Raw genomic sequence first — 26,204 nt, 5'->3', positions numbered from 1 at the left:
TCGGGCATCAATAAAATTATTGGGTTTGCATCACCACTTAAAATAGTCTCATTAAACATAGGGACTCTTAAGCAGTGAACCACTCACTTCCGATGCATTTGACCTTTAATTTCGCTGTATATGTATGTGGAGATTATTGCTCCTAAGTAACGTAATTAGAGTTCTTTTGTATGTGTTCCCTTAGTGACAGTGGTCACAGGTTCTGAATTGAGGGTTGATTGTTGGTTTGGTCAAGATTTCCTCAACCCAAAATCAGTTGCTGTCATTCTAATCTCCGAAAGTGTTTTCAATGTTCCAAATTAGCATCAGCAGCTGGAAGAAATCTCACAAGCAAGAAAGAATCAAAAAAAAACTGGGGAGTGAGGTGCTCCCTGCAATTGTAGATGCTGATTTTAACTTGTCCTTACTGACACCACAGTTAAATTATGAGTGGAGTTCACATTCTGTACTGCAGCAAGAGGCTAAAAATACACGTGAAATTGTTTGTTTTGATGATACAAACACAGTTCCAGTACATTCTCCTTCACCCCCCGACCCTATACATAAAATTTTAAATCAGACACTAGGCTATATTTTCCCATTCACTATTGCTGCTAAAATCACACAAATCATTCCTCTGAATATTCCCAACAACGAGCTCACACGTGACAACTAAATGAGGAAGATTAATTGATTCCAGAAAGTTTTAGATTAACGATGTGAATATTTTAAAGTGTCAGCAAAGCGGGTCTCTGAAGAATGAGAGACAACCGAAGTCAGTACTGACCAAAATGCTTCTCCATTGACTCTGGTGGAGTCGGCTGGTTTGGTGCACATTCTCTATTAAAATAGGCCAAAAAAACATGAGACACTTCTAGGCTGCAATAATATTTTTGTTATGTCTGAAAAAGGGGGATGGAGCAGAAAATTATGATTAGTTAGCTTAGATCATCCCAAGTAGATTTTTTTTTGATAAGAAAATAAAACATACACTGTGTTTGGCGAGACGTGCCCAAATTTTGCATCAATGCCTCATATATTCGGGGCTAGAATAAACAGTATGGTGCTCAACAAACTGAAAAAACAAAGCACTCTATGTTATATTTCCCCCCCCCCCCAAAGCAATCATAATTATACAGTTATGACAATAAAGGGAATTAATTAGGGTCCCTCCACAATTACATGTCTTGCTGCTGATATGACAGCTTGACTTGAAGACCGTTACTAAGAGGAGGCACTTGCTCACAGGCCTGGCCCTTTACCCTTTAGGTGAACACAAAGGGAGCAAGGAGGGAAACCCAGACATCTGCTCCATCACTTGAGAGGGCATAGTCGGGGAGTAGCAGATGTCAACATCAGATTGGAGAATGGAGCACAATTCTAGGTAACTAAAAAAGAGAGAAAAAAAGACATTGCTAAATTACCGTACGCACATATCTATCACAAGAAAACATTTACCAAACCCAAGTTTGGCGTACCTCTGACATTGCTGAGTCCAATTGTACAGTGACATTTTGTATGAGTGTTTTCAGTTGTGTAAGTTGTGTTCCTTTATCAGTGATGAGAGATTTAAACTCTTTGATAGTGATAATATTGTGATTCCACAAACAGTCGGAGTTGTACAACTTGTGAAGCTGAAGGGACTGTATGATTTGGATTACAGATCAGTTATCTCCAAACTAGGCAAATTAAATTCTCACAACAGAAATCTACACCTAAGATGGCTTTGTTAACAGGGACAAATATAAAGGGCAAAGATTTTCAATTTCTATTCATTTAGCAGAAATATTAAAGCTTTGCATCTCCTTGCTCCTTCTAATTCTACTTCTCTACCTCTCAAATTAGGTAGGTTTTGATATTCAACCATAAATCATAGTGTTATATAAAATAAAAACAGAATGTGTGATTTTAAAATGGGGACTGAATTATGTTAGTGTGCTCTGTTCCAAATATTCCCTGCCCTCTGACCCTGCTTCACCTGTAGACTACACATGGCCATGACTCCATCTGCATAACATCATGTAAGATTGATTCGAAAATAAAAATTTCAGAATTAATAAAAGTTTGCTGATTTAGAAAACTAAAAGAGAACTGCAAATATTGTAACAGAAAAAAATACAAAGTCTGTTCCCTTTTAAGAGCTCCACTGTATCTGAAAGTTCCCTTGCATCGGTTCAAATGGATTTTAAAATGGAAAAAGTGTCATCCTTGCTTAAAAGCTGGAAAATTACAAGTATTCAGCTGAATATGTTTTCACCAATTCTGGGACTTTAATGAGGCTAGAACACAAAATGTTCAAAACAAGCAAAATGCTGCCATACAGAAAATTTCAGGGAAAAGAATTGGTGCAAAAATATTTTGTGCAGGCCAGATTCTGAATTTGCAGTTTTCTCAATGCAATCAATCATTCCATGATCAAATGTTATAGGGAAATCAGCCCTTTAAATTACAAGAGGCACCAGCTCAGCCAGCGTCGGACTCCGGTAAAAAAGTATGCCTGCTTTATTCTGGAATGCATTAAAGTAAGGGTAAATGAAGTGAAACTGGCAGGAATTTTCACAGATGGGCATTATCCCCTCAGTCATCAGTCCTGCCTTTTTCAGTGATGTCTGCATGGGGGTGGGATGGGGGTGGTGGTGGTGGGGAGTGGGGAATGGTGTAAGCAGTGCCTAACCCCTGCTTTCAGTGGAAATTTCAATGAAAGAAAAAGATCTTTCACAACCTTACACCAAAGCATTTTACAACCAATGCAGTTCTTTTTTTGAAGTGCAGTCATTGTTGCAATGTAGGGAACCGTGGCACAGAAAGATTCCACAAAGAGCAATAAGGATACATGACCAGATAATCTGTCTTAGTGACGTTGGTTGAGTGATAAATGTGGACAAAAATCGGGATGGAGACCCTGTGTAACTCAGCCATGCTCTAAATTCCACCCCACCTTGCTGTTTAACAGTACCATTGCATCACGAGTATCCCAGGAATATTAGGCCCAATATGTGGAAAGACCTATTCACACAATTTCCCAATCCCAATTCTACAGCTGTGCAATTGGTACAATTGTTAAATATGTATTGCTCCCAATGTACGTTCAGCCATGACAACAAACCTAATGCACCAATTCATCTCACCTCAACCATATTACAGGTAAATCAAATGTTATTGTGGTTAAATAAAAATAATATAGAATTGATTGTTTTTATCTGAGGTAGTAACTTTAAATGGATGGATGATCTCTAAGCCATCTCTGTGTCTGCAATGCTATGTTACTTCTGTGCAAGAAGTCAACAATATGTTCAAAAGATAGAACAGATTGATTAAAACAAAAATATCAAAATAACATCAGTTGGTGTGGTCAGATATCCAATATGGTGTTTCTCTTTTCTGTTTACATATCTATGAAAATCTGGCTGCTGAGTTTTGAGAACAAGCCCCATAGGTGGTGCTTTGAATTGAAGAGAGGAGAGGGGAAGAGAGGGGCAGCTCAACCACAGGAGAGATGGCTGCTGGCACCACAGATAATTAAAAAGAGTTTTTTGTTTGGTTCAGTGTTGTTGACTGCTGCCACATTGGCCTTGCACAATTGACCCTAGTATTCAATTTGGTTGCACTATCTATGAATAAAACGCTTTGTCCAGTTTAAATCCTCTTTTAATACTGACCAGATACAACTTTATAAACATAGCATCTTTATCATAGAAAAACATCCCAAGGTGCATTACAGAGGCAAAAGGGAAAAAGTTCTATTTCTGAACTGAAAGAACACAGTTGCTTAAAAAATCCTACAAAACGACCTTCAATTGCTTACATGAAAGCCTATGTTTCTCAAAAAAAAGCACTCAAAAGATGCCAAATTTGTCAGTTTTATCTAAAGAGCAGCATTATCAAAGGGTAACTACAGTTATTTGGAGTTCTCACCTCGACATTTTTAGTAGGTTTTGTATGTTTCAAAAACTGGGCAATTGTTAAGTGAAAATCCATTGAGCCTAGGACACCATTTTCGCACAGCAGTTTCAGTGTGGGTAAGATCTGTTGGAGGTGGAAGGGAAGGAATCTCCATGTGCTACCCCCATGACCAAGCAAAGAATTTTCTAGTTTTACAGGACAGATTATAATTTTTTTCCTTCTTCAATTTTCTCTTCCCTCCATCCCCTCCTAAAGTGCTGATTTGTGTAACAGAACAGTTCTACAGGTATCAACTAATTCAACTTTTCATTTGTGAGTGTTGGGAACCTATTCAGTCATGGGGGCATCATACCTTAGCCGAATCCAATTTGCACTTGACGTCCGTTTTGTATTCACTTTCCAGCAGGGGTCACTGGATGATCCATAGTGGGAGTCCTGGCTGATTTCTTAACACTTTATTTTCCACTGTTGAGTTTTAAGCTTCATACAATACTTGAGTTGCAATACGGTTTTCTTTTCCCTGCTAACCAGACTCTAACCAGAGGCTCTGTCTGCTTGTTCGCAGAAGAACAGGGGTACACTGGCCAATATCCCACAATATCCTTGGAACTTGAGTCGGGTTCAACCAAGTTTGGTATAGGATATGAGGCAAAGATAGAGGGACAAAGAATGCAGCAGCTGAACACAAAGGCTTCTCTTTTTATTCTCTTTGCTAGCATACCTGTTCTACAGCAGCCTCTAGAGTACACAATGCACAATGCAATTGCAAAACATTACAACGCTACAGCATAGTGTCACAGAGTTACATATGGCACAGAAGGTGGCCATTCAGCGCATCGGGTTCATGCCGGCTCTCCCCACAGCTAACCAGTCAATCCCACTCCCCCGCTCGGTCCCATAGCCCTGCAACTTTATTTCCTTGAAGTGGCCATCCAATTTACTTTTGAAGTCATTCATCGTCTCCGCTTCCACCGTACTTGTGGTCATTAAAACAGATTGTTTCATTGCTGCTTTGTTCACAAAATAATTGCCCTGCTCGCCAATTCAGCCACAGTCCCTCAGTGTAATTCATTGCCTTTGGAAGGGCTCTGGGACCTCCTGAAAGATGTGATAAGGTCCTATAGAAATGCCTGTTCTTTCTGGTGGTGTTGGCTCATGAGCACCTCAGTGTCAAGTTATCAGCACCGCCGATCTTTAAAGAGAGAGGGCAGCACCGAGCTTCACTGTGAAAGCAGGAAGTTTCGGAGCGATCCCACTCGCTGCTGCTGCAATGTCACAAGGACTGTGAAGATGGGCTATTTCTAGGTGAACTTCTCTCGACATCATCATTAGCATCATCCGTGGATCTGCTCGACTCAGAACTTGCTTGTGACTGCTCTGGCGTGGCAATTAGCCAGACTTTCGGCGGAAGAAACAAAGAGATAAAGAGAGAAAAAAAGTTCAGTGCCTTGGAGGAGGGAAAAAGTTGAGAATAAAAAGTGGAGCTGGTGTTTACATGGGTTTCTTGCTGGGGACGGAGGCGCTGCTCCGACTGGATAAAAGTGCAGTGAACTGGGGGAAAAGTGACCTAAACTTAGTCAATGGATCGCCATCCAAACTTGATGGCTGTGTGGCTGCAGTTGGAATTATGTGTCATTACCATCCTGTTTACAAAAGGCAAGTAGTGTTACTGTCAAATAGCAACTGAAATAATCTAATCTCTCATTGAACAGGTTTGGGAACAAATCGGAGGAAACAACTTTTCTAACCCTTTCAAAGTTATAAAAATGCATTTTATAAACTTAAGTTTCCGAATAGTTTTTTTTGGCTTTCAATTTTAATTTGCGTTTTCTGATATTTATCTTGTATGGAAATTTCTTCCAGTAAAATGAGAAATGCAGAGGATGGTGCTCCCGCTTTTCGAACCAATAGATCAATATTCCCTATACTGTAAAGTGTAACCTGACAGTATACAGGGTTTTTAGCCTCAGTTTGCCGTTGGCTGTATGAAACTTGTGGTGTTCCTCGACGACCAGTAATTAAGGAACAAGGGATGGAATGAGTTGTGACAGGGGCTCACTGTGGAAACTCATTAATGAATGTTGAGTGAGTTTCCTGGAGCGTGGAACCAAAAAAAAACCGATTAGATTATTGACCAAGAGGACCTTGAACTGCACTAATTGCATGAGAATATTTGTCAAAGGTTCTTGGAACAAATTAGAACAAAGGGTCCTTTTCCAAATGCAGACATTGTTTTCCTCTTTGTTTTATTCGATGTGTTTTAATTTCTTTATCTTTTCCCTTCTCAAACGATGAAACTGAAATCCACCTCTTGTAAATTTCATTTTTCGCTTTATTAACTTCAACTGATTCTCTAAGGAAATCTGTAAAGTCCTAATTTGTTACAGATGAAAGCCTCAGTAATTCACTCTTTCTAATGACCTGAGCTAAGCCAACCAGGCTGGCAATGATCTGATGAAAGGGGTTGTTTAGGGGTCAATCATTGTTATAAGCATTATTTCAAGTTTACAAAGCGTGTGGATAAAATTGGGTTGAAGACACTAACCATTAACGTTACCTATTTCAGCTACTTATCTACTGGGCCCTCCTTCTCGGCAGTAATAACAGCCCAGAAATTACACGCTGAGATGTTTGCGCGCTAATGTTTAACACATTTATATGAAATTACCTTCTCCATGTTAATGGAAACATTTATTTTTAAACAACCTTGTTAAAATAGCAAAGTAACTTCATAGGAATGTAGCACATAGTGCAACCTCTAAGTGAATTCTGAATCACAAATAATTATGCTTTTTAAAATCCTGCCGCACCTTCCTCTCCTCCTTTTAAAACTTATCTTTTTGACCAGTCACCCCCATATCTCCTTCTTTAGCTTGGTACCGGTTGGTTTCTGATTATGTTCCTGTGAAGCAACGTGGGCCAGTTCTCTACAATTAAGGCTTTATATCCGCGTTAAAAAGAGTTTCTCCATCTGTAGAATAATCTGCTTGAGAATGTGTTATGATATCACTGGTGGTGGGGACAAAAGGATGTATCCCTATTTTATTTGGGATGGTTCATGTTCTCCCTCTTCTCCTCCCCCCATAAATGCCCCATGCCTTCCCTAATTCTTTAAGCATGGTTGGAGTTCTGAATGAAACAGTATAAAAAGTGTGTTCCATTTCAGTTTCTAAAAGACTGCACAGTTGGACAGTCCTTGTAAGTTGGCTTTACACAAACTAACAAAGTTCGAGTTCCTCATTTATAGGTCTATGCAGTTGTCAACTGATTGCAAGTTCTTGTAGCTAGTCTACCCATGATTTATCAAGTGTTCCCTCTGTAAAAACATGCTTTGGCCGATTCAGTAAATGATGAGGATATATAATCGGAAATGTTAGTAAATGAGATTTCTAACTTTCAATGAACTCGGGCTGTGAAGAATTGATTGTAATATTTAAGGACATTTTATTCAATTCTGGTGACAATACTGCAGTTTGTTTTCCTTAAACAACGTGCACCACCTGGAAAAGAATGAGAATCAAAAGGCAACACATGAGTTCCAAGAGGTTGTTCAATAATTTATATTGAGTTCTTGACTCCCAACCAGAAAACTGATGACATTGACTCCCAAAGCGCTACGCTTGTGTGGTCTGGCAACTGTAGAATTAACAAAAAAAGGCTTTCCTAACACTGACCGTCTTTGTCCAATTGCTGAAACACATGCAACTCATGACTGCGTTAGGTGTTGCATAAGTTTAAAACCCGCTTTATGGGATCATAACAGCAAACGGGGCACTCGTTCAATGCAGCAGCCAATGTGAGTTTGAAAATATGTGAAGTCACACAATGGGCAGTATGCTGTAATTCTATTGTCTGTATTACTGAGTGATGAGACCAGGATATAATCATTATAAATTGCCCCTAGTATAGGTAGGCGGTAGGGAAATATAGGGACAGGTGGGCATGTGGTCGGAATATGGGATTAGTGTAGGATTAGTATAAATGGGTGGTTGATGGTCGGCACAGACTCGGTGGGCCGAAGGGCCTGTTTCAGTGCTGTATCTCTAAACTAAACTAAAATAAGTGTTCAACAGCAAAAAAAATGGCATCTTGCCCGTTATCTCCAGTCTTGTCACAGACCATTCACACAAACGGACTTCGCCCCACCCATTTAACTGAACGCAGAATTGCCCCTTCTCCTAACATTTCTGTGCTCCCAGCAATTCCGGAGCTATAATATTCTACACAACATCCGATCACTTCAACCTGCATTGATCCATATGACTCTTGCTCCTGTTCCTAACCAGATATTTTCTCCATCTTTTCAAAGGTGCTAAAACAACATTTGCTGCTTTAACTAACAGTCAGATCCTAATCCCTGTAGGGAAAATTATCCTGCTACTCACTGGTCTCACTTGAGGCAGATTGCTGTTATACTCCTGCCCTCTAGTTCTATCCTCAGTCCAAGCTAAATAATCTACTCACATCTACATTATTAGCATTTTAAAAGCCAGTGTCTGTTTCTTTTACTTGCATCTGTGATTGGCCACACATTGACTTCTCAATTTCAGCCCCGACATGGGATGGGATTTATGGGGGCTTGGGAACCACAGAGTGGAGGCAGGTGCTTTCAAGCAGGGAGGGTTTAATTTGGACTCTCTCTCTACCAGGACATCACTAGGACAAGTGACAGGATCCCCACTACGGTCCCAGTGAACCCAACTGAGATTCGGACCACAATCTGGGACCTTTCCACTCTGGGCGACTCAAGTTATGACATGGGTAGTACAAACTTGCATAATTTAATTATTTTGTGAGAGTAAAGCAGGGTGGAGTGCACCCTTTCCTTACTGATGTAACTGCGTTTTGGCACAATAAAGTTGTGAAATCTCCTTTTAGATGGAAAAAAAAAAGACAAAGTCTGGGAAATTTCTCGTTGGTTTCTGCCCCACTTCCGGTGCAGAATGGTGTTGGAGCAGGACCAGCTCATTCAGAGATTGGGCAAAGTACAGATGACAGTTGCCTCACCTCATGCGCAGTCTCTGGTAAAATAGGAGGAAAAATATCTAGAAAAAAAAAGGAAAACATTAAGAAGGAACATGGATTTAGTTCTATTATTGTGGTGTAATCATTTTAGAAACCAGTTCAGAACAAAAAAAAAGACCATTTTACTCATCAATCCCACTCCATCCAGAGTCCATGGCTGATTCTCCTGTCATGGAGATACCATCACATCCCCCCCAGCCCTTGTCCCTTCACCACCACCACAGGATCCCCTACTGTATGGAACACTAAGGGGCCTGAATAACTTAGAGCCACAAACCAGGCGCAATGCCAGCAATGCACTGGAATAGAGAGCACCAAGGACTAAAGTAAATTCATCCTCGGGCCTCACAAAATAAATCAGGCACCCCAAAGTAGCTTGCCTGTAGGGACCTTACCAATTTCACCACTCACCAGGGTCCGGAGGTATGTCTAAGAGCGGAAAGAGGTGAGGAAGGGGTGAACCAGCAGCAACTCAATTGTATGTGAAGCTAGAAGGAACACTCCTGTTCCTGCTGACTCCATAAAACGCTAACATTTAGGGGGTGTTTTTTGAGTGGCCTCCAGTGGTCCCTTAAAGGACCGCATGTTTGGCAGCTCAAGGCCTGGAACTGACAATAAGAACTAGTTTATCACAAGATCCAACTAGGGTGAACTGATTTACTAGTCAGGGTCTGAAATGTGTGCACGAGTCTCATTTCAGGAGGTTGACAAGGCCCTGACTAATTTACCAGTGGCCTAAAGGCCCGGGTAGACTGGGTGCAGGCCCCTGCCCTGCCAGATCGATTAACCCTTTTAAGCCTTTAAAATGAATGCAACAATATAACATTTATACCACTAAGTTCCTTCTACTACTTCCTGAAAAAATATAGTAATATTAACCTCTTTATGACCTGCAAATCCACTTCTCAACAGATAATACTGCAAATGCCTTCAAAAGATACCAATCTTTGTGAATTCAACTACATGCTTTGGGAGTCTGTGGTAAAACAAGTTTTCTAATCTTAATCTTGCTCAAAGGTTTTGAATGGTGTGCTGGTGTCCTCTAGTTCTATGATCATTGTTCAAGTTTAATAGTTTGCTTACTTCAGCATTATCCATACCTTGTATTATTTTAAAGCCTTTTAGTTGTGAATTCTTGTGCCCATCAAGATTAAAAATGTTAGTGACTGGGGAATAGAAAGCATTTTCATTATTTGCATTAGTTGACATGAAGCACTTCCAAGTTAGGCATACTATGGGTCGGATATAGAGTTAAGATCATTGCCTATCACTGGGCCCTAAAACAGTCTCCAAAGATGCTTCCCTTTATATAGGGTTCTGAGTCAAGTGATCAATCCAATTGTTCCCTGGATTAATGGTCAGCTTTAGCAGTGTAGGTTGTGAGGCTGTGCAGAATATTCAATGTGAATGGGCATATGGGGTTGGCAGATGCTGCAGTAACTGAATTATTTTGCACCAAAAATATTGGCATTTGTTCTTCAAATCTGTACCAGGAGCAGATTGCATCAAATTTACTGTTCTGTAGGTCTGGTGCCTGCTGTAAACCCCTTATGCATAGTCTTTGGGCCCTGCTGTTTTCTGAAGGAACTTCATATGACCCTAACCCATCCAAAGTGGAGAAATGGGCCATTGATTTCACTGCACTGGGTTCTCTTCAGCACAGGAGATGACCAACCAAGGGATGTTGTTTGGAGTCCATTCCAGTTTGCTCTTGGCAGCATTGCAGCCTCTTTATTGCCAAGTTACTGAATTGAGCAGGAAGTTTGGAATGCTCCATTGTTCAAATGCCAGGAGAATCTGTTAAGATTACTTACGTGGATCCCATTAGGAACTGGAGTGAGATGACTCAAACTCATTTTTACTCAGGTGTCTTGTGGCGATCTGAAAGAGGAGACGTTTATCCAACTGGGGTGAAATTTAACTCTGGTTCGAGAAGGGAAAAGGCAAGTGATCTAATTACACTGCACCACCTTTGAAAACATGTTTGGAAAGATGTCGTCTATCCCAAAGGACTTTACAAAGTAACATAGGAATTTCAGTACTCACACTCTATCATTGCACTTTCGATGATGGAATGCAGGGAGCACAAATTTCCAAATGATATTTTTGAAGGATTGTGCAAACTGATAATTCTTGTGATTAAATATTCCTTCGGAGTTGCTAAGTTAGCTGCATGGAACTGAGGCAGTGGATCTGCAAGACACCATGCACAAATGAGCCTTAATTCACATGGATTAAATGTTTCCGTTAATATGAATTGCATGTTGCTCATCCAATAAATAAAAGGTTAAAATACATCTGCCTGTTTGTTTTACTGTTGTCGTGATGCCAGCAGCCTTCTGGTTGAACATGATCTTAATGACTGGTTCAAGTGCATGTAAACTACTCCATCATGGCATAGCCAGCTGGGTCAATAAGATAATTAGTCGATTATTGAATCCATTTGTGGGTCCTATTCATCTCCTGGCACTCTCATGCATGCCTACATATGTGACAGCAATAGTTGGCCACTTGGTTGTTAAAATGCCAATATTTCCACTGCTCTTTGTGTGAAGAAGCACTTTCTGACATCACCCTGAATGACCTGGCTCTAATTTTAAGGTTATGCTCTATTCCCCAACCAGAGGAAATAGTTTCTCTCTATCTTCGTTAATAACTCCTTTTAACCATCGTAAACAGCTCAACTAGATCACTCCTTAATCTTCTTTACTCGAGGGAATATAAAGCTAGTCTACATAACCTGGTTAATAATTTAACCCTTTTCAGCTTCAGTATCGTTCTGGTGAATCTGTGCTGCACCGTTTCCAAAGTCAATATATCCTTCTAAGGCACGAGGACCAATTGTATCACTGATACTCTAGCTGGGATCTTGGCAAGACAAAACTAGAACTTTCTTTATCTGTATGGGCCATTTCATGTATCTGCATTTACTAACCAAGGCATTAAGGTGCCTTGTTCAGATTTTTGGACAGCAATCCATTATCAAGACGCGAAAGATGACCCAAAATGGATTTAGTGCCAGCTGAGGTCAGCATGAGATACTTTTGGAATTTCAGAGGATTCCTGTTGCTGTCACTTTCAGTTTCTGAGATAGACATGCAGCAAGAAGCAGGAAATAACATTCCCAGGGCTTCTTTCCAATATCAAAGTGGATTTCCTCTGAGGAACAGTTAAGAAAAATTACTCTGCAGGAACATCACTTTGCAGGAAGTTGGATTGCTTTTTACAATGACTCCACCTTCACATCTTGCAGTGCCCTTGATTACAGTCCCTAATGAAGAGAGGCTGTGCGAGGAGTCCAATGATGATTAGAATGAAGTCATGCTGTGGGATATTGGCAACAGATGCATTCGTATAAAATACCACTATTTTAACAAAGGCATTTTAAAGCAGTTACCTCTTTTATTAAGCAGCCGCCAGCAGAATTTCATGCCAACTTTTTAATCCATTGCGTACTAACAGCACCGTGGACATACTTGCAACCATATGGACTGCAGCAGTTCAAGAAGGTGGCTCATCACCACCACCTTCTCAAGGGCAATTAGGGAACTCCAATAAATGCTGGCCCTGCTAGTGATGCTCACATCCCATGAATGAATAAAAAAAAACCTGGTATCACACAAATGAATTTCAACCACAAAGTGCGTGTCTTATTGAAGAGAAAGTCAACAGTAAAAAGCCATATCACGTAAAGTGAGTGTTTATCACAGCGAACTGGACTTATAAAGGAGATACAGCAAGTGAAAAGACACTTGGATTTGTAGTAAGATGTCATCTCCCATCAATCCCTATTTGGTGTCTATGATCCATATCTCTGGCAAGGAGTGTAAGAATTTGTTACTATTCGGAGAGAGGGAGAGAAAATTGAGAGAGATAAAATAAATTAATTTTCAGGCTTCTTTATATAGTTATTCCATTTGCTCAGTGAAGTGCTTGAGCATTGCTGATTGGCTGAGAAGATGCCTGTTTTATCCCTAGTTTCCATATGATTGTTCAGTTTTCAGAAATATCCGGAAACCTTTCTTCCCCTTCGGTTCTTCCCCTATGTCTTATTATAACAGAAAAATAGAACAAAGGAGGGAAACTAGCAGAAAGATATCACGCGAGCAGCCTCAAACAAGCAAGCAAAACGCACGAGAATCTTCTTGACTGACATCGCGAGAGAGTCTGCCATAGTGTTTATAGAATCATGGAATGGTTACAACACAGAAGGAGGCTATTAGGCCCATCGTCGCCATGCCGACTCTCTGGAAGAGCAACTCGTTTAGTCCCACACCCCTGCCTTTTTCCCATAGCCCTGAAAATGTTTTTCACTTCAGATTAGTATCCAATTCTCTTCTGAAGAGCTTGAATTGAATCTGCCTCCACCACACTTGCAGGCACAGCATTCCAGATTCTAACCACTCTCTGCGTAAAAAAAAAAAAGTTCTTCCTCATGTCGTCTTCTTTTGCCAATCATCATACATTGGTGCGCTGTGGTTCACGATCCTTCAACCAAAGGGAACAGTTTCTCCCGATCTTGTCTGTCCAGACCCCTCATGATTTTGAATACCTCTATCAAATCTCCTCTCATCCTTCTCCAAGGAGAATAGCCAAGCTTCGGCAATATATCCACATAACTGAAGACCCTCATCTTTGGAACCATTCTTGTGAATCTTTTCTGAACCCTCTCTGATGCCTTCACATCCTCCCTAATGTGTGGTGCCCAGAACTGGGCACAGTACTCCAGTACAGGTTCATCATAACTTCCTTGCTTTTGTACTCTATGCCCCTATTTATAAAGCCCAGGATTCCATCTTCTTTATTAACCACTTACCAACCTCCCCTGTCACTTTCAATATTTGTGCACAAATACCCCCAGTTCCCCCTGCTCTTGTATCCCCTTTAGAATTGTATTGGTGATATGGAGATGCCCAGGTTCAAAAGAGGAAAGGCTTTTTAAAATGCAACTTCCTGGGATATCTCTGAGGTGAGTACTTGCTATTCACAAGATTCATCTCTTCAGTCATCTCTTTTAAAGGATCCTGTAATTTGTCCTCGGGATGTGGATGATGCTGGCAAACCAGGATTTCTTGCCTATCCTCTCTACCTTTAGAAGTCAACTGCATAAATCAGACCCGACTATGTAGACCTGGCAGGTTCCTTTCCCTGTAGGACTTTCGTGAACCAGTTGGGTTGTACGGCAATTAAAAAGAAGCTTTCGTGATCATTTCAACTTGTCATGGTGGGTTAGGAACTCTGAACCTCACAGCTACTAGCCTATGTTTCCATTGTAATGTGAACTGTAGCTTTGGGAAAATCCTATTTGCTCTTCCAAGCAATTGACTCAATTCATAGCTTAAAGAAAGCAGCAGGGAATCCTTAACATCGGTTCTGTTGCGAGGTGTGTGTCTGTCTCATCTTTTATTAATATACTGGGTTAAATATTGCTGTGACCAGGCTATTTATAAATGTTTTAACCAAAAAGATGCCTTGAACATCAATGACCCTTGGTTGCTGTTAGGCAAGCCTATTTGTGAGTTATGAATAGTTATCCCATATGCCAATTATCCCTTACTGTACTAACAAACTTTGGAAACACTACACCTTGTCACGGACTTGTATTTATTTTTCCTCACCGGATTAAGAGCAGTGTGTGCCTTTAAGACTCTGTTAAAAACAGTGCACCTTTCAGGGAGAGAAAGTTCTGGAATTTCTAAGGCACAGTGTGCCAGCAGCTGCACTTGTTACCCTAGGCAACAGCAGGAGAGAGATAGGTCACATGGTTCAATGTTTCAATTTGACTGTGTAACGCTGGCAAAAACCAGTCTGAACCAGTTAGTTTTGAGAGGCTCTCCAGCGAGGTGTGCTACTGAAGCCAAGAGAGATGTCTATCTTTTGTCAGAAAAAAATTCTACGGGGAGCTATGGGCCAAGTTAATTGCCTAAAGAAAAGAAAGTCTTTTTTCAAGAGATCATTTGTAATGCTGAAGGAACTGTTGATGCCTGCTGCAGCTGAAGAAATTGAATGGCTATAAAAACGGACTGTTTCATCAAATCCACGTGAAGACTTTGAGTAGCCTTTGATTATTTTCACATTAGAATACCTCATCCATCAGGAACATAACCCACAAAGACTAACTTACTTATTCTTAAGAGACGGCTGATTTTTAAAAACACCACTTTTAAAACTGATTAGTTACTGTTATTTTTGAGTGTATGTGTGTGAATTGGGGAGCCAGATTAAAAATAAGAAGTTATAAGGTCTTTAGACATAGGTCTATCTTAATAGTGTTTAAGATTTAGTTTTTAATAAGTAGTTAATTTGTTGTTGTCTAAAGATATCTGGTTTGGTCTGTTTTATTTGGGGGTTACTAGAGTGTTTAATTTGCCTGTTTTCCAGTTGGGTGGGGAAAGCTTTAATAATATGCTGTGACCTGTGGAGTGACGGGACTGAACTGACAGTGCGTTGCTCCCGCAGTGGTCATAACAATCTCAAAAAGAAAATAAAACCCTGATTTTAACCTAACATTCCCAGCAAGAACTGTGCAGATTCATGTTCGATACCAATTTACACCCTACCTGATTTTACATTTGTGGAAGTCAATGCAGAATAAAATCAGACCGGGTGTAAATTGGACATTGGCCTGAACCTACACTGTTCTTGGTTAGGTTAAATCAGAGTTTGAGGTGGAATCCCTGGTCTGTGCTGATTTAGCTGGCTTCAGCTGTTGTGGTGTTAGAATTGGCCTTAGTGCCCATAAACTGAGGAAGGGGAAAATAAAGCGAGCATTGTCATTCCTGATCACTGTCCAATGATCCCTGTTTGAAGGTTGATGTACATGGACGTCCGTTGGGATCATGTTTGAAGCTGAATTTGATGCCTCCCATGTTGGACAATATTAACAACATGCTCCAACGTACAGAATGGCCACTTGGACAAAGCACTGGAGGTCTCTGGCACCCTTACATAACTCATGGGGAGAGGAGAATATTGTGGGGGAATGGGGGGAAGCACTTAAAAGTGAAACCCATGTTAAAGCCAGGGCTTTCATCAGGTGGAAGGAGGTGGTGGGATATGCAACTATTCCGAATTAAGGGATCTGAGAGGATTATCAGGAATTACCTGATTGCAAGAATAAAATCAATATTGCACTATTCATGTCGGAGCTAAAAATATAGGTTGAAATATCTAAAATTACATCTTTCTGTCTATCTGGCCATGTATCTATAAGCCATTTTAAAAGAGAATTTCAGTCCAGGTATTGTGAGCAATGTCGCAAAGATTTATAGTCAACCTCGACTTGGTTGTACTTTGACCTCCCAGTATGAAGGTTGTGAGTTCAAGCCTCACTGCAGTGACTTAAGCACATAATTTAGGCTGGCACATCAGTGCATACTGAAGGAGTGCTACACTGGTGGAGGTGCTGTCTTTTGGGAGAGTTGTTAAACCGAGAACCTACAGACCTGTCGGTTGGCCATAATTAAAAATCAGGGCATTCTCCTGGTGTCCTGGATAATGTTTATTCCTCAACCATCACCACTAAAACAGATTATCTAGTTAGTTATTTCTTTACTATTTGTGGGAACTTGGAGTATGCAAATTGGCTGCTGCATTTCCCTATGTTACAATTACTTTTAACAGTAATTTAAAAGCTGTGCAGAATCTGGGATATCCTGTAGCTGTGAAAGGCACAATATAAAATGCAGATTCTTTCTCATATCATATAATCTTTGAATCAAGCACTTATCTGTCACATTTCACATTTTAAAGTGTTTCAGGATGTTACAGTTGTAAAATAACCTCAACAAGAGAGAGAAAAAGTCTGTCATTTAATGTTGGATTTTTCTTGCCTGAAGTTTGAAAGCACCTTCCCATCTTTAAACCACCCTCATTAATAGTTAAACCCTAATTGAACTCAGCCTGTGCTTACGATAGACTTTAGCACATCAGCGCTGCCTTAGCAGCAGAATAATACATCTTGCATTACATGGTATAACGAGCCTGTCCTTCCAAAAGAGCACACCATCCAACTTAACGTGACACCACGAGTGATCCACCAGTTTAAAAAATCTTTCTGATGTAGAAATGTTTATGCTAAACATTTACTTTTTTTAAAGATAATTAACTACCCTGGATCCCCATGGATCCTGTGATGGTGAGGTGGGGTGGACTGGGTTGGCAGTAGAGCAGAAGGCCAATGCTGAATTATACGGAGATGAGAAGCAAATGATATGCTGGAGTTTTGCTGGAATACCTCTGGTGGCCAAAGCATAGTTCTGCCAACCCTTCCCTCGGTAAATTTAAATTGGAAGGGACAGAGTTCCGGAGAGGATAGATTGTAGATTGTACACAGTCTGTGCAAGAAGCCAGCTTAATTGGCTGAATGACCTTTTCTTCTTCATTCTTAAATATGCTCTTCAGCAAGTCCTTTTGGACAGAAGGTGCCATTGTCACGTCACGAACAGGAAGCGATAAAGGCAGTCAACTGCAGCGGAGTAGCAAAATGTTAGTGCTTGTGAGATTTGGTCTGTATGATGCATGTTATTTAAGTAAAAGGTCAAAGGCAACCATCAGTGAGTGGGCCAGAAGACTGCACTTTCACCTCTGGACCTTTGTTTGAATGCAACTCAGACTGACCAGGTGGAAGTTTCAATTCTCTGCTGACTCTAAAGGTCCAAAGTGAAATGAGTTTGGATAGCCTCAACCCAGTTTCTCGAGGACAGAAGACTTTAGTTTATAAAAAAAGAAAGTGTAAATTGGAACTTAATTGACAGCTTCACTGGTGTTGACTGATATGGAAGGTAAAAATGTCACACTGGTGTAGCAGGTGCTGTTTTTAAGACAAGTTAACCATAGCTGTCATTTAACCCATGTCATGGTGACGCGAAATGAAAATTGTTCTTTTCTACATCACTTTGCTTACTGAACCCAAAAAAATTCATCCTCAAAATCTAAAGTAAAAATTAGATGAAATCATTAGGAGATTGAAGTAATGTTTTGAACTAATGTTTTCATAGAAATGATATTAGGAGAAATATTGGAATGTTTCAGCAACAATTTATTAAATCCAGTATATGAAAATGGGCACATAGTGAAAATTTCAATGGAAATTCCCAGTGCAAAAGATTAATATAGGTTTGAAAGACATTTCCTTTTAACAGTGGGTTGTAAAATGTTGCTAATAATCATCTCTCAAATGGCTATAATCAGCCAGAATTCAGTGAGGAAAAAATCAAGTCAGCTCTTCTCTCTCATAGCATTGATGAGAAGAAGTTTAAATAAAAGTAGAAAATATTGAAGATGTGTAGCATGTCAACAAGTATTTGAAAGGAAAAGGGTTAGGGTGTTGGGTGTAACCATTGATCATTGATCGCAACCAGAATGTTAACTTACCCCTCTTTTCATAGGTTTTATGTACACTGCCAGCATTTTGTTTTTTTCCCAGCAATTGTGGTTTTGCTCTTTTTTTTCTCCTCCAGTTTAAATGTCAAAGTGACAGAAATGTTGGCACAGATCACAGTGCCACAGAATGCTGAGGCGTGCGTTTGTGTCCATGACTCCTCACCCTACAAGTTCTTGACTATAGGCTGTTTTAATACTATGCAAGACCCACCAACAGTTCCTGACGCATGGGCCCAACCTGAAGGTAAATCTGCTGTGATTTGCCAGGGAAAACTCGCTCTTTGATTGGGACTCCACGATGCAGGGCTTAGGGAGGCTGGCAGGCAGCAGTTTTTTGGCATTATTAAGGCTGGGGGCTTTCTTCAGAGCAAAGGGATCACTGTTGGTAATCCATACTATCTGAGCTTGTATAGCTCTAGTGGCCAGTTCAAGAATGGCTGGTCCCAGCCTTCTCACCCAGGAAGTGGGATGTGACAGAAGAAAACCTAAAAAGAGTAGAGTAATCCTTCAAATAAAATAAAGAGAAAATAAGTAGTCCTTTGGCAGTACCGAACTTGAGTATTGCTGAAAATGGAAACATTTTGTCAAAGCTTTTCATCTTGCACTTATCAGGACAATTTGCAAGAATACCAAAGTATGGGAAAGCAACAAATTTATACTGTATGAGAAGAGATTGCTGATTGGCTCCAATCAGCACTCTCTTCTCATATAGTATAAATTTTTTGCTTTCCCTTACATTGGTTATTCTTGCGAATTGTCCTGATAAGTGCAAGATGAAAATCTTTGACAAAATGTCTCTATTTTCTGAAAATAAGACCTATTCTTAAGAAAATGTTGCAACTAGTATATTACTGACTATTTCCTGTAACATGCCAAGAGTTAGAAAAATGGCCAAAAAATAATCAAGAGCATAAGAGATAATCAAGATAATAAATAGGCCTGATTTAATAAAATTATAGAGAAATGGAATTTAAAAAAACAATCCTGCCCTTTCATTAACTCTGGCAATAAAAATTTTTTTAAAAAGAATTTCAAAAATCAGTTCTCCTCTTTTCACAGTACAATTACATAGAAATTACAGCACAGAAACAGGCCATTCAGCCCAACTGGTCTGTGCCTCCTCCCACCTTACTTCATCTAACCCCCTATCAGCATATCCTTCTATTCCTTTCTCCCTCATATGTGTATTTTTCTTCTCCTTAAATGCTCCTATTTGCAGTAACTACTCCATGTGATAGTAAGTTCCATATCCTGGTTTCCCCGAACTTTTAAACCAACTTTACACTTGATGTTCAATTTTACTGGTATATTCCAATAGTTCACAGGGAAATCTACTCCTTTTTTTAAAAATTCATTCATGGGATGTGGGCGTCACTGGCCAGGCCAGCATTTATTGCCCATCCCTAATTGCCCTTGAGAAGGTGGTGGTGAGCTGCCTTCTTGAACCGCTGCAGTCCATTTGGGGTAGGCATACCCACAGTGCTGTTAGGAAAGGTGTTCCAGGATTTTGACCCAGCGACAGTGAAGGAACGGCGATATAGTTCCAAGTCAGGATGGTGTGTGACTTGGAGGGGAACTTGCAGGTGGTGGTGTTTCCATGTATTTGCTGCCCTTGTCCTTCTAGTTGGTAGAGGTCGTTTGTTTGGAAGGTACTGTCTAAGGAGCCTTGGTGCATAGCTGCAGTGCACCTTGTATATGGTACACACTGCTGCCACTGTGCGTTGGTGGTGGAGGGGGTGAATGTTTGTAGATGGGGTGCCAATCAAGCAGGCTGCTTTGTCCTGGATGGTGTCGAGCTTCTTGAGTGTTGTTGGAGCTGCACCCATCCAGGCAAGTGGAGAGTAGTCCATCACTCTCCTGACTTGTGCCTTGTAGATGGTGGATAGGCTTTGGGGAGTCAGGAGGTGAGTTACTCGCCTCAGGATTCCTAGCCTCTGACCTGCTCTTGTAGCCATGGTATTTATATGGCTACTCCAGTTCAGTTTCTGGTCAATGGTAGCCCCTAGGATGTTGATAGTGGGGGATCCAGCAATGGTAATGCCGTTGAATGTCAAGGGGAGATGGTTAGATTCTCTCTTGTTGGAGATGGTCATTGCCTGGCACTTGTGTGGCGCGAATGTTACTTGCCACTTATCAGCCCAAGCCTGGATATTGTCCAGGTCTTGCTGCATTTCTACATGGACTGCTTCAGTATCTGAGGAGTTGCAAATGGTGCTGAACATTGTGCAATCATCAGCGAACATCCCCACTTCTGACCTTATGATTGAAGGAAGGTCATTGATGAAGCTGCTGAAGATGGTTGGGCCGAGGACACTACCCTGAGGAACTCCTGCAGTGATGTCCTGGAGCTCAGATGATTGACCTCCAACAACCACAACCATCTTCCTTTGTGCTAGGTATGACTCCAGCCAGCGGAGGGTTTTCCCCCTGATTCCCAATGTTTTGCTAGGGCTCCTTGATGCCGTACTCGGTCAAATGCTGCCTTGATGTCAAGGGCAGTCACTCTCACCTCACCTCTTGAGTTCAGCTCTTTTGTCCATGTTTGAACCAAGGTTGTAATGAGGTCAGGGGCTGAGTGGCCCTGGCAGAACCCAAACTGAGCGTCACTGAGCAGGTTATTGCTAAGCAAGTGTGCTTGATGGCACTGTTGACACCTTCCATCACTTTACTGATGATTGAGAGTAGGCTGATGGGGTGGTAATTGGCCGGGTTGGACTTGCCCTGCTTTGTGTATAGGACATACCTGGGCAATTTTCCACATTGCAGGGTAGATGCCAGTGTTGTAGCAGTACTGGAACAGCTTGGCTAGGGGTGCGGCAAGTTCTGGAGCACAGGTCTTCAGTACTATTGCTGGAATATTGTCAGGGCCTATAGCTTTTGCAGTATCCAGTGCCTTCAGTCGTTTCTTGATATCACGCGGAGTGAATCGAATTGGCTGAAGTCTGGCATCTGTGATGCTGGGGACTTTCGGAGGAGGCCGAGATGGATCATCAACTCGGCACTTCTGGCTGAAGATTGTTGCAAATGCTTCAGCCTTATCTTTCGCACTGATGTGCTGGGCTCGCCCATCGTTGAAGATGGGGATATTTGTGGAGCCACCTCCTCCAGTTAGTTCTTTAATTGTCCACCACCATTCATGGCTGGATGTGTCAGGACTGCAGAGCTTAGATCTGATCCGTTGGTTATGGGATCGCTTAGCTCTGTGTATTACACGCTGCTGATGTAGTTTGGCACGCAGGTAGTCCTGTGTTGTAGCTTCACCAGGTTGACACCTCATTTTGAGGTATGCCTGGTGCTGCTCCTGGCATACCTTCCTGCACTCTTCATGGAACCAGGGTTGGTCTCCTGGCTTGTTGGTAATGGTAGAGTGGGGGATATGCCGGGCCATGAGGTTACAGATTGTGGTTGAGTACAATTCTGCTGCTGCTGATGGCCCACAGCGCCTCATGGATGCCCAGTTTTGCATTGCTAGATCTGTTCGAAATCTATCCCAATTAGCACGGTGATAGTGCCACACAACACGATGGAGGGTATCCTCCATGTGAAGGCGGGACTTGGTCTTCACAAGGACTGTGTGGTGGTCACTCCTACCAATACAGTCATGGACAGATGCATCTGCGGCAGGCAGATTGGTGAAGACGAGGTCAAGTATGTTTTTCCCACGTGTTGGTTCCCCCACCACCTGCCGCAGACCCAGTCTAGCAGCTATGTCATTTAGTACTTGGCCAGCTCGGTCAGTAGTGGTGCTACTGAGCCACTCTTGGTGATGGACATTGAAGTCTCCCACCTAGAGTACATTTTGTGCCCTTGCCACCCTCAGTGCTTCCTCCAAGTGGTGTTCAACATGGAGGAGTACTGAATCATCAGCTGAGGGAGGGCAGTAGGTGGTAATCAGTAGGAGGTTACCTTGTCCATGTTTGACCTGATGCCATGAGACTTCATGGGGTCCAGAGTCGATGTTGAGGACTCCCAGGGCAACTCCTCCCTACTGTATACCACCGTGCCACCACCTCTGTTGGGTCTGTCCTGTCGGTGGGACAGGACATACCCGGGGATGGTGATGGCAGTGTCTGGGACATTGTCTGTAAGATATGATCCCATGAGTATGACTATGTCAGGCTGTTGCTTGACTAGTCTGTGGGACAGCTCTCCCAACTTTGGCACAAGCCCCCAGATGTTAGTAAGGAGGACTTTGCAGGGTCGACAGGGCTGGGTTTGCCGTTGTCGATTCCAGTGCCTAGGTCGATGCCGGGTGGTCTGTCCGGTTTCATTCACATCGTAGCAGTTAGGTACAACTGAGTGGCTTGCTAGGCCATTTCAGAGGGCATGTAAGAGTTAACCACATTGCTGTGGGTCTGGAGTCACATGTAGGCCAGACCAGGTAAGGACAGCAGATTTCTTCCCCTAAAGGACATTAGTGAACCAGATGGGTTTTTACAACAATCGACAATGGTTTCATGGCCATCATTAGACTAGATTTTAATTCCAGATTTATTAATTAAATTCAAATTCCACCTTCTGCTGTGGTGGGATTTGAACCCATGTCCCCAGAGAAATATGCTGGATCTCTGGGTTACTAGTCCAGTGATAATACCGCGACGCCACCGCTTCACCACATCCAATTTAAAGTTTTACCATTACATCCTCCCCCCCGGCACCAGCACACATAGGCATGATTTTGTGATTCTAGCCATGAGTTTTTTTTCAATTAAAAAAAAACTCAACATACATGATGTGCTTTTTGTTCTTGAGTCTTGGGAATGTGGCAGTTTGAACCCTGCTACATATGAGAAGCTAAATATAATTATGTCTGTCATATGATTTCTTGAATTGTTCCTTCAATACATATATATCCCCTGCCGGCATTTTATTGTATGAATTCCGAACTAATTTCAGATTCTTTCATCTGATATTTTACCAGACATGGTGGCTGGAATTTTACTGGCAAGAGTGAAGTCCTGCCATCAGGATCAGAAATGGGACACCACCGGTGATTTTACTGGAGGCAGCCAATTAAGGGGCCACCACCAGGCCCGCCATCCAATTAAGGACAGTGGCCTCTCAGAACTGCTGACCAATCAGAAGGCCAACAGCTTGGCAGCCTCGGCAGCACCAACATAAGGGTGGCTGTTGCTGAGCCTGCAGCAAGAAGGAGAGGCCACCTCCATGTTGAGGCACCCTCGAAGGGTGGCTAAGAATTCTTTCTCAATGTGCTGGGGCCAGGCAGGCAGGTCTTGGTGATTGGAGAGGTCAACCCTCCAGCGGTGACGGTGGAGCCACAGGGACGGCCTTTGCCGCCAGGGGTCCGGAAAGGAAGAAGGCCTCTGTCCCACCCCAGGAACCCACTGGGAGGCTGCCATGGTGTACCTGGCAGTCTCTCCAACACAGCAGGAGCCAGTCTTGATATCGGTAAAATCCTGGTGGGGTGTAAAGTGGACATTAATTGACAGCTTAATTGATTTAATTGGCTGCCCGCCTCCGGTTGGCGGGCGGCCATGCTGCTGCCATTTGTGCTTCTGGGAATATCCTGTGGTGGCGTAAAAATGTTGGGCTTCCCACCTGATGCCTTCCATTCCGATTTACGAGCCCTCCTGCCTCGTAGCCCAACTCCAGAGGGCTGCAAGAATTCAGCCCATTATTTACTTTTAATAAATAATTATGCAGTAAATACTTTCTGATAACCTCTTTGAACACTAAGAAGTTCCAAGTATAGCACTCTGTTTTTGACTGTTCCATCATTGCTCAGAGAAGAAAGATTAACCGACGTAATCCCTGTGATGTAGCAGGTCAGCTGATTTCAGCCAAGGTGAAGGTGGGTACCCAAGAAATGCTAGCAGTGGGGGGATTGATAGGTGCTGGCCCATTGTAAATGAAGTGCTCTCCACTGCAAACCCGGGTGGTACGAGCATTGGAGATCAGCTGTGGGCACAACCCTGCTGTAATTGTTAGTATAACAGCCTGTGAATTTTTGATCCTTCAATGTTTAGTGATCCTTTCTAAGTGAACTTTAGAGAAAGGATTCAGTTGGTGACTTTGGTCCTTCAACTTTTTTTTTACTGACTTCTAAATGTTGGATTATTTTCTGTCTTTGGGCAAAAAACCCCTATTTTAGAGTTGCTGCTCGTCATGTATTTAATTTATGCAATCTTCCTCCTACGTCTTCAATTGAAATGAAGACTCATTGCACTGTCTCCAACTCTACCCTATTGCTTGCTAAGACATCAAAAATGTCGATCGCCTATGTTCTTTCTTCCTGATACAACTTTCAGTCTTTTAAAATCCTGATTTTGAGTTATCTAATCACTGTTCTTGATTTACATTTGTTTCTCTCCAACCCTCATGAACCTTGGTGACGTCCTGCATTATGTGACTTAGCTAATCACATAGGTTTTTCATTTTAAGAAGCAATCTTGTCAATCAATGTTTTGCTGACAACCTTCAGATTTAGGGCGGCGCAGTGGTTAGCACCGCAGCCTCACAGCTCCAGGGACCCGGGTTCGATTCTAGGTACTGCCTGTGCGGAGTTTGCAAGTTCTCCCTGTGACCGCGTGGGTTTCCTCCGGGTGCTCCGGTTTCCTCCCACAGCCAAAGACATGCAGGTTGATAGGTAAATTGGCCATTGTAAATTGCCCCTAGTGTAGGTAGGTGGTAGGGAATATGGGATTACTGTAGGGTTAGTATAAATGGGTGGTTGTTGTTCAGCACAGACTTGGTGGGCCGAAGGGCCTGTTTCAGTGCTGTATCAATAAATAAATAAAAATTATTTTGAGTGTTCAAATGAACAGCATGGAGTTCTTTTGCTCCTCTAGGGTGATTATAATCTTGCTGGATGGAAGACTCCAGCCACTTCTCAGGAAAGGAGTAAAGGTGAAAGATTGAATCTCCCAAGAGTAAACATTGAAGAAAGTCAACTACGTTTCCTTCTGAAGAATGATCCATGATCGAGGGAGGGGGTAAAAATTACAACTAGAGAGAAAATAGAACATGGATGATAATACATCGGTAGATGGATTAATAAGACATGATTGAACTGACATTTATCTGTATTAGTTCTCCACATTGAATTGAATTGCTTTGAATTACAAACATCAAGCCACAAGGTGCAATCTAATGCAGGCAGCAGAGGTCCAGCAGGTTTGAGTCACAATAGGACATGTGGACATGCCAAATGTTGCCTGTTGTTTTTAACACTTTTTAAGTTAGACTTTTATTATAGAAAAAGAAAATAAATTTTTGTAAAGACATAGCCATAAAAGAGATAGTAACAGCAGATTGAGGGTTCAGAGGAGATCTGAGCACATGTGTTTAAACTAGACAAGGGCAGGAATAGACTTGATGTTGTTCTTATCCTAGAAAGTAGCAAGCCTCTGGAATGCATTGCTGGTTGGTGCAGACTCTCTGCGTGCCTTCAAGAGGGAACTGGACCGATTCTTTTTGCAGAAATTGCATCATGTAGAAGCTTTACAAATAACACATGCTCCATGCGATCTCCTGGACTGGTTTTGATCGCCTGAGGAATTTTTCACAGTATCTTTTCCCTGTACTGTCCCTGGGTTTTTTTCTCTTTTTCGTCTTTCCCAGGAGATTACATGGCTATGGAGAAGGTGGTAGTTAGGAAGTCTAGTCATGATGCTCCAGCCATCATGAGTGTGGGTCAGGCTTAATGGACCAGCCAGTCCTTGCCTGCCCATCATTTCTGTCTGCAAGTATGTTTAGTGTTTAGTGATTAGGGAATGCGATACATGTCCAGATGCAGTCACACTATCTGTACAAGCTGTACATATAAGATGAAAAGGATTGGATGAGATTGCAAGATTGCACAATAAGCCCGTGGGTGATTCATGCAATCTGGAGACAACATCACCCTTATTGAAGCTTGGGTGGGTAAGGGAGTGGCAAGCACTCTCAGTCAT

At 41.9% G+C, this 26,204-nt stretch overlaps 1 protein-coding gene across 1 annotated transcript in view; it reads left to right on the top strand.

Annotated features, from left to right (window-relative positions):
- The first annotated feature begins 5,152 nt into the window (after positions 1-5,152).
- Positions 5,153-26,204, top strand: part of LOC137347914 (BMP and activin membrane-bound inhibitor homolog) — a 45,779-nt gene continuing 24,727 nt past the window's right edge. Inside the window, exon 1 of the mRNA XM_068012963.1 lies at positions 5,153-5,538. Coding sequence (XP_067869064.1) covers positions 5,463-5,538 — 76 coding nt within the window. The 5' untranslated portion in view covers positions 5,153-5,462. The remainder of the gene's footprint in view (positions 5,539-26,204) is intronic.

Source organism: Heterodontus francisci, chromosome 33 (genome assembly GCF_036365525.1).
Source record: "Heterodontus francisci isolate sHetFra1 chromosome 33, sHetFra1.hap1, whole genome shotgun sequence".
Classification (NCBI taxonomy): domain Eukaryota; kingdom Metazoa; phylum Chordata; class Chondrichthyes; order Heterodontiformes; family Heterodontidae; genus Heterodontus; species Heterodontus francisci.
Note: the sequence above shows the minus strand (reverse complement) of the source record. Positions and strands in the feature narration are given on the sequence as shown.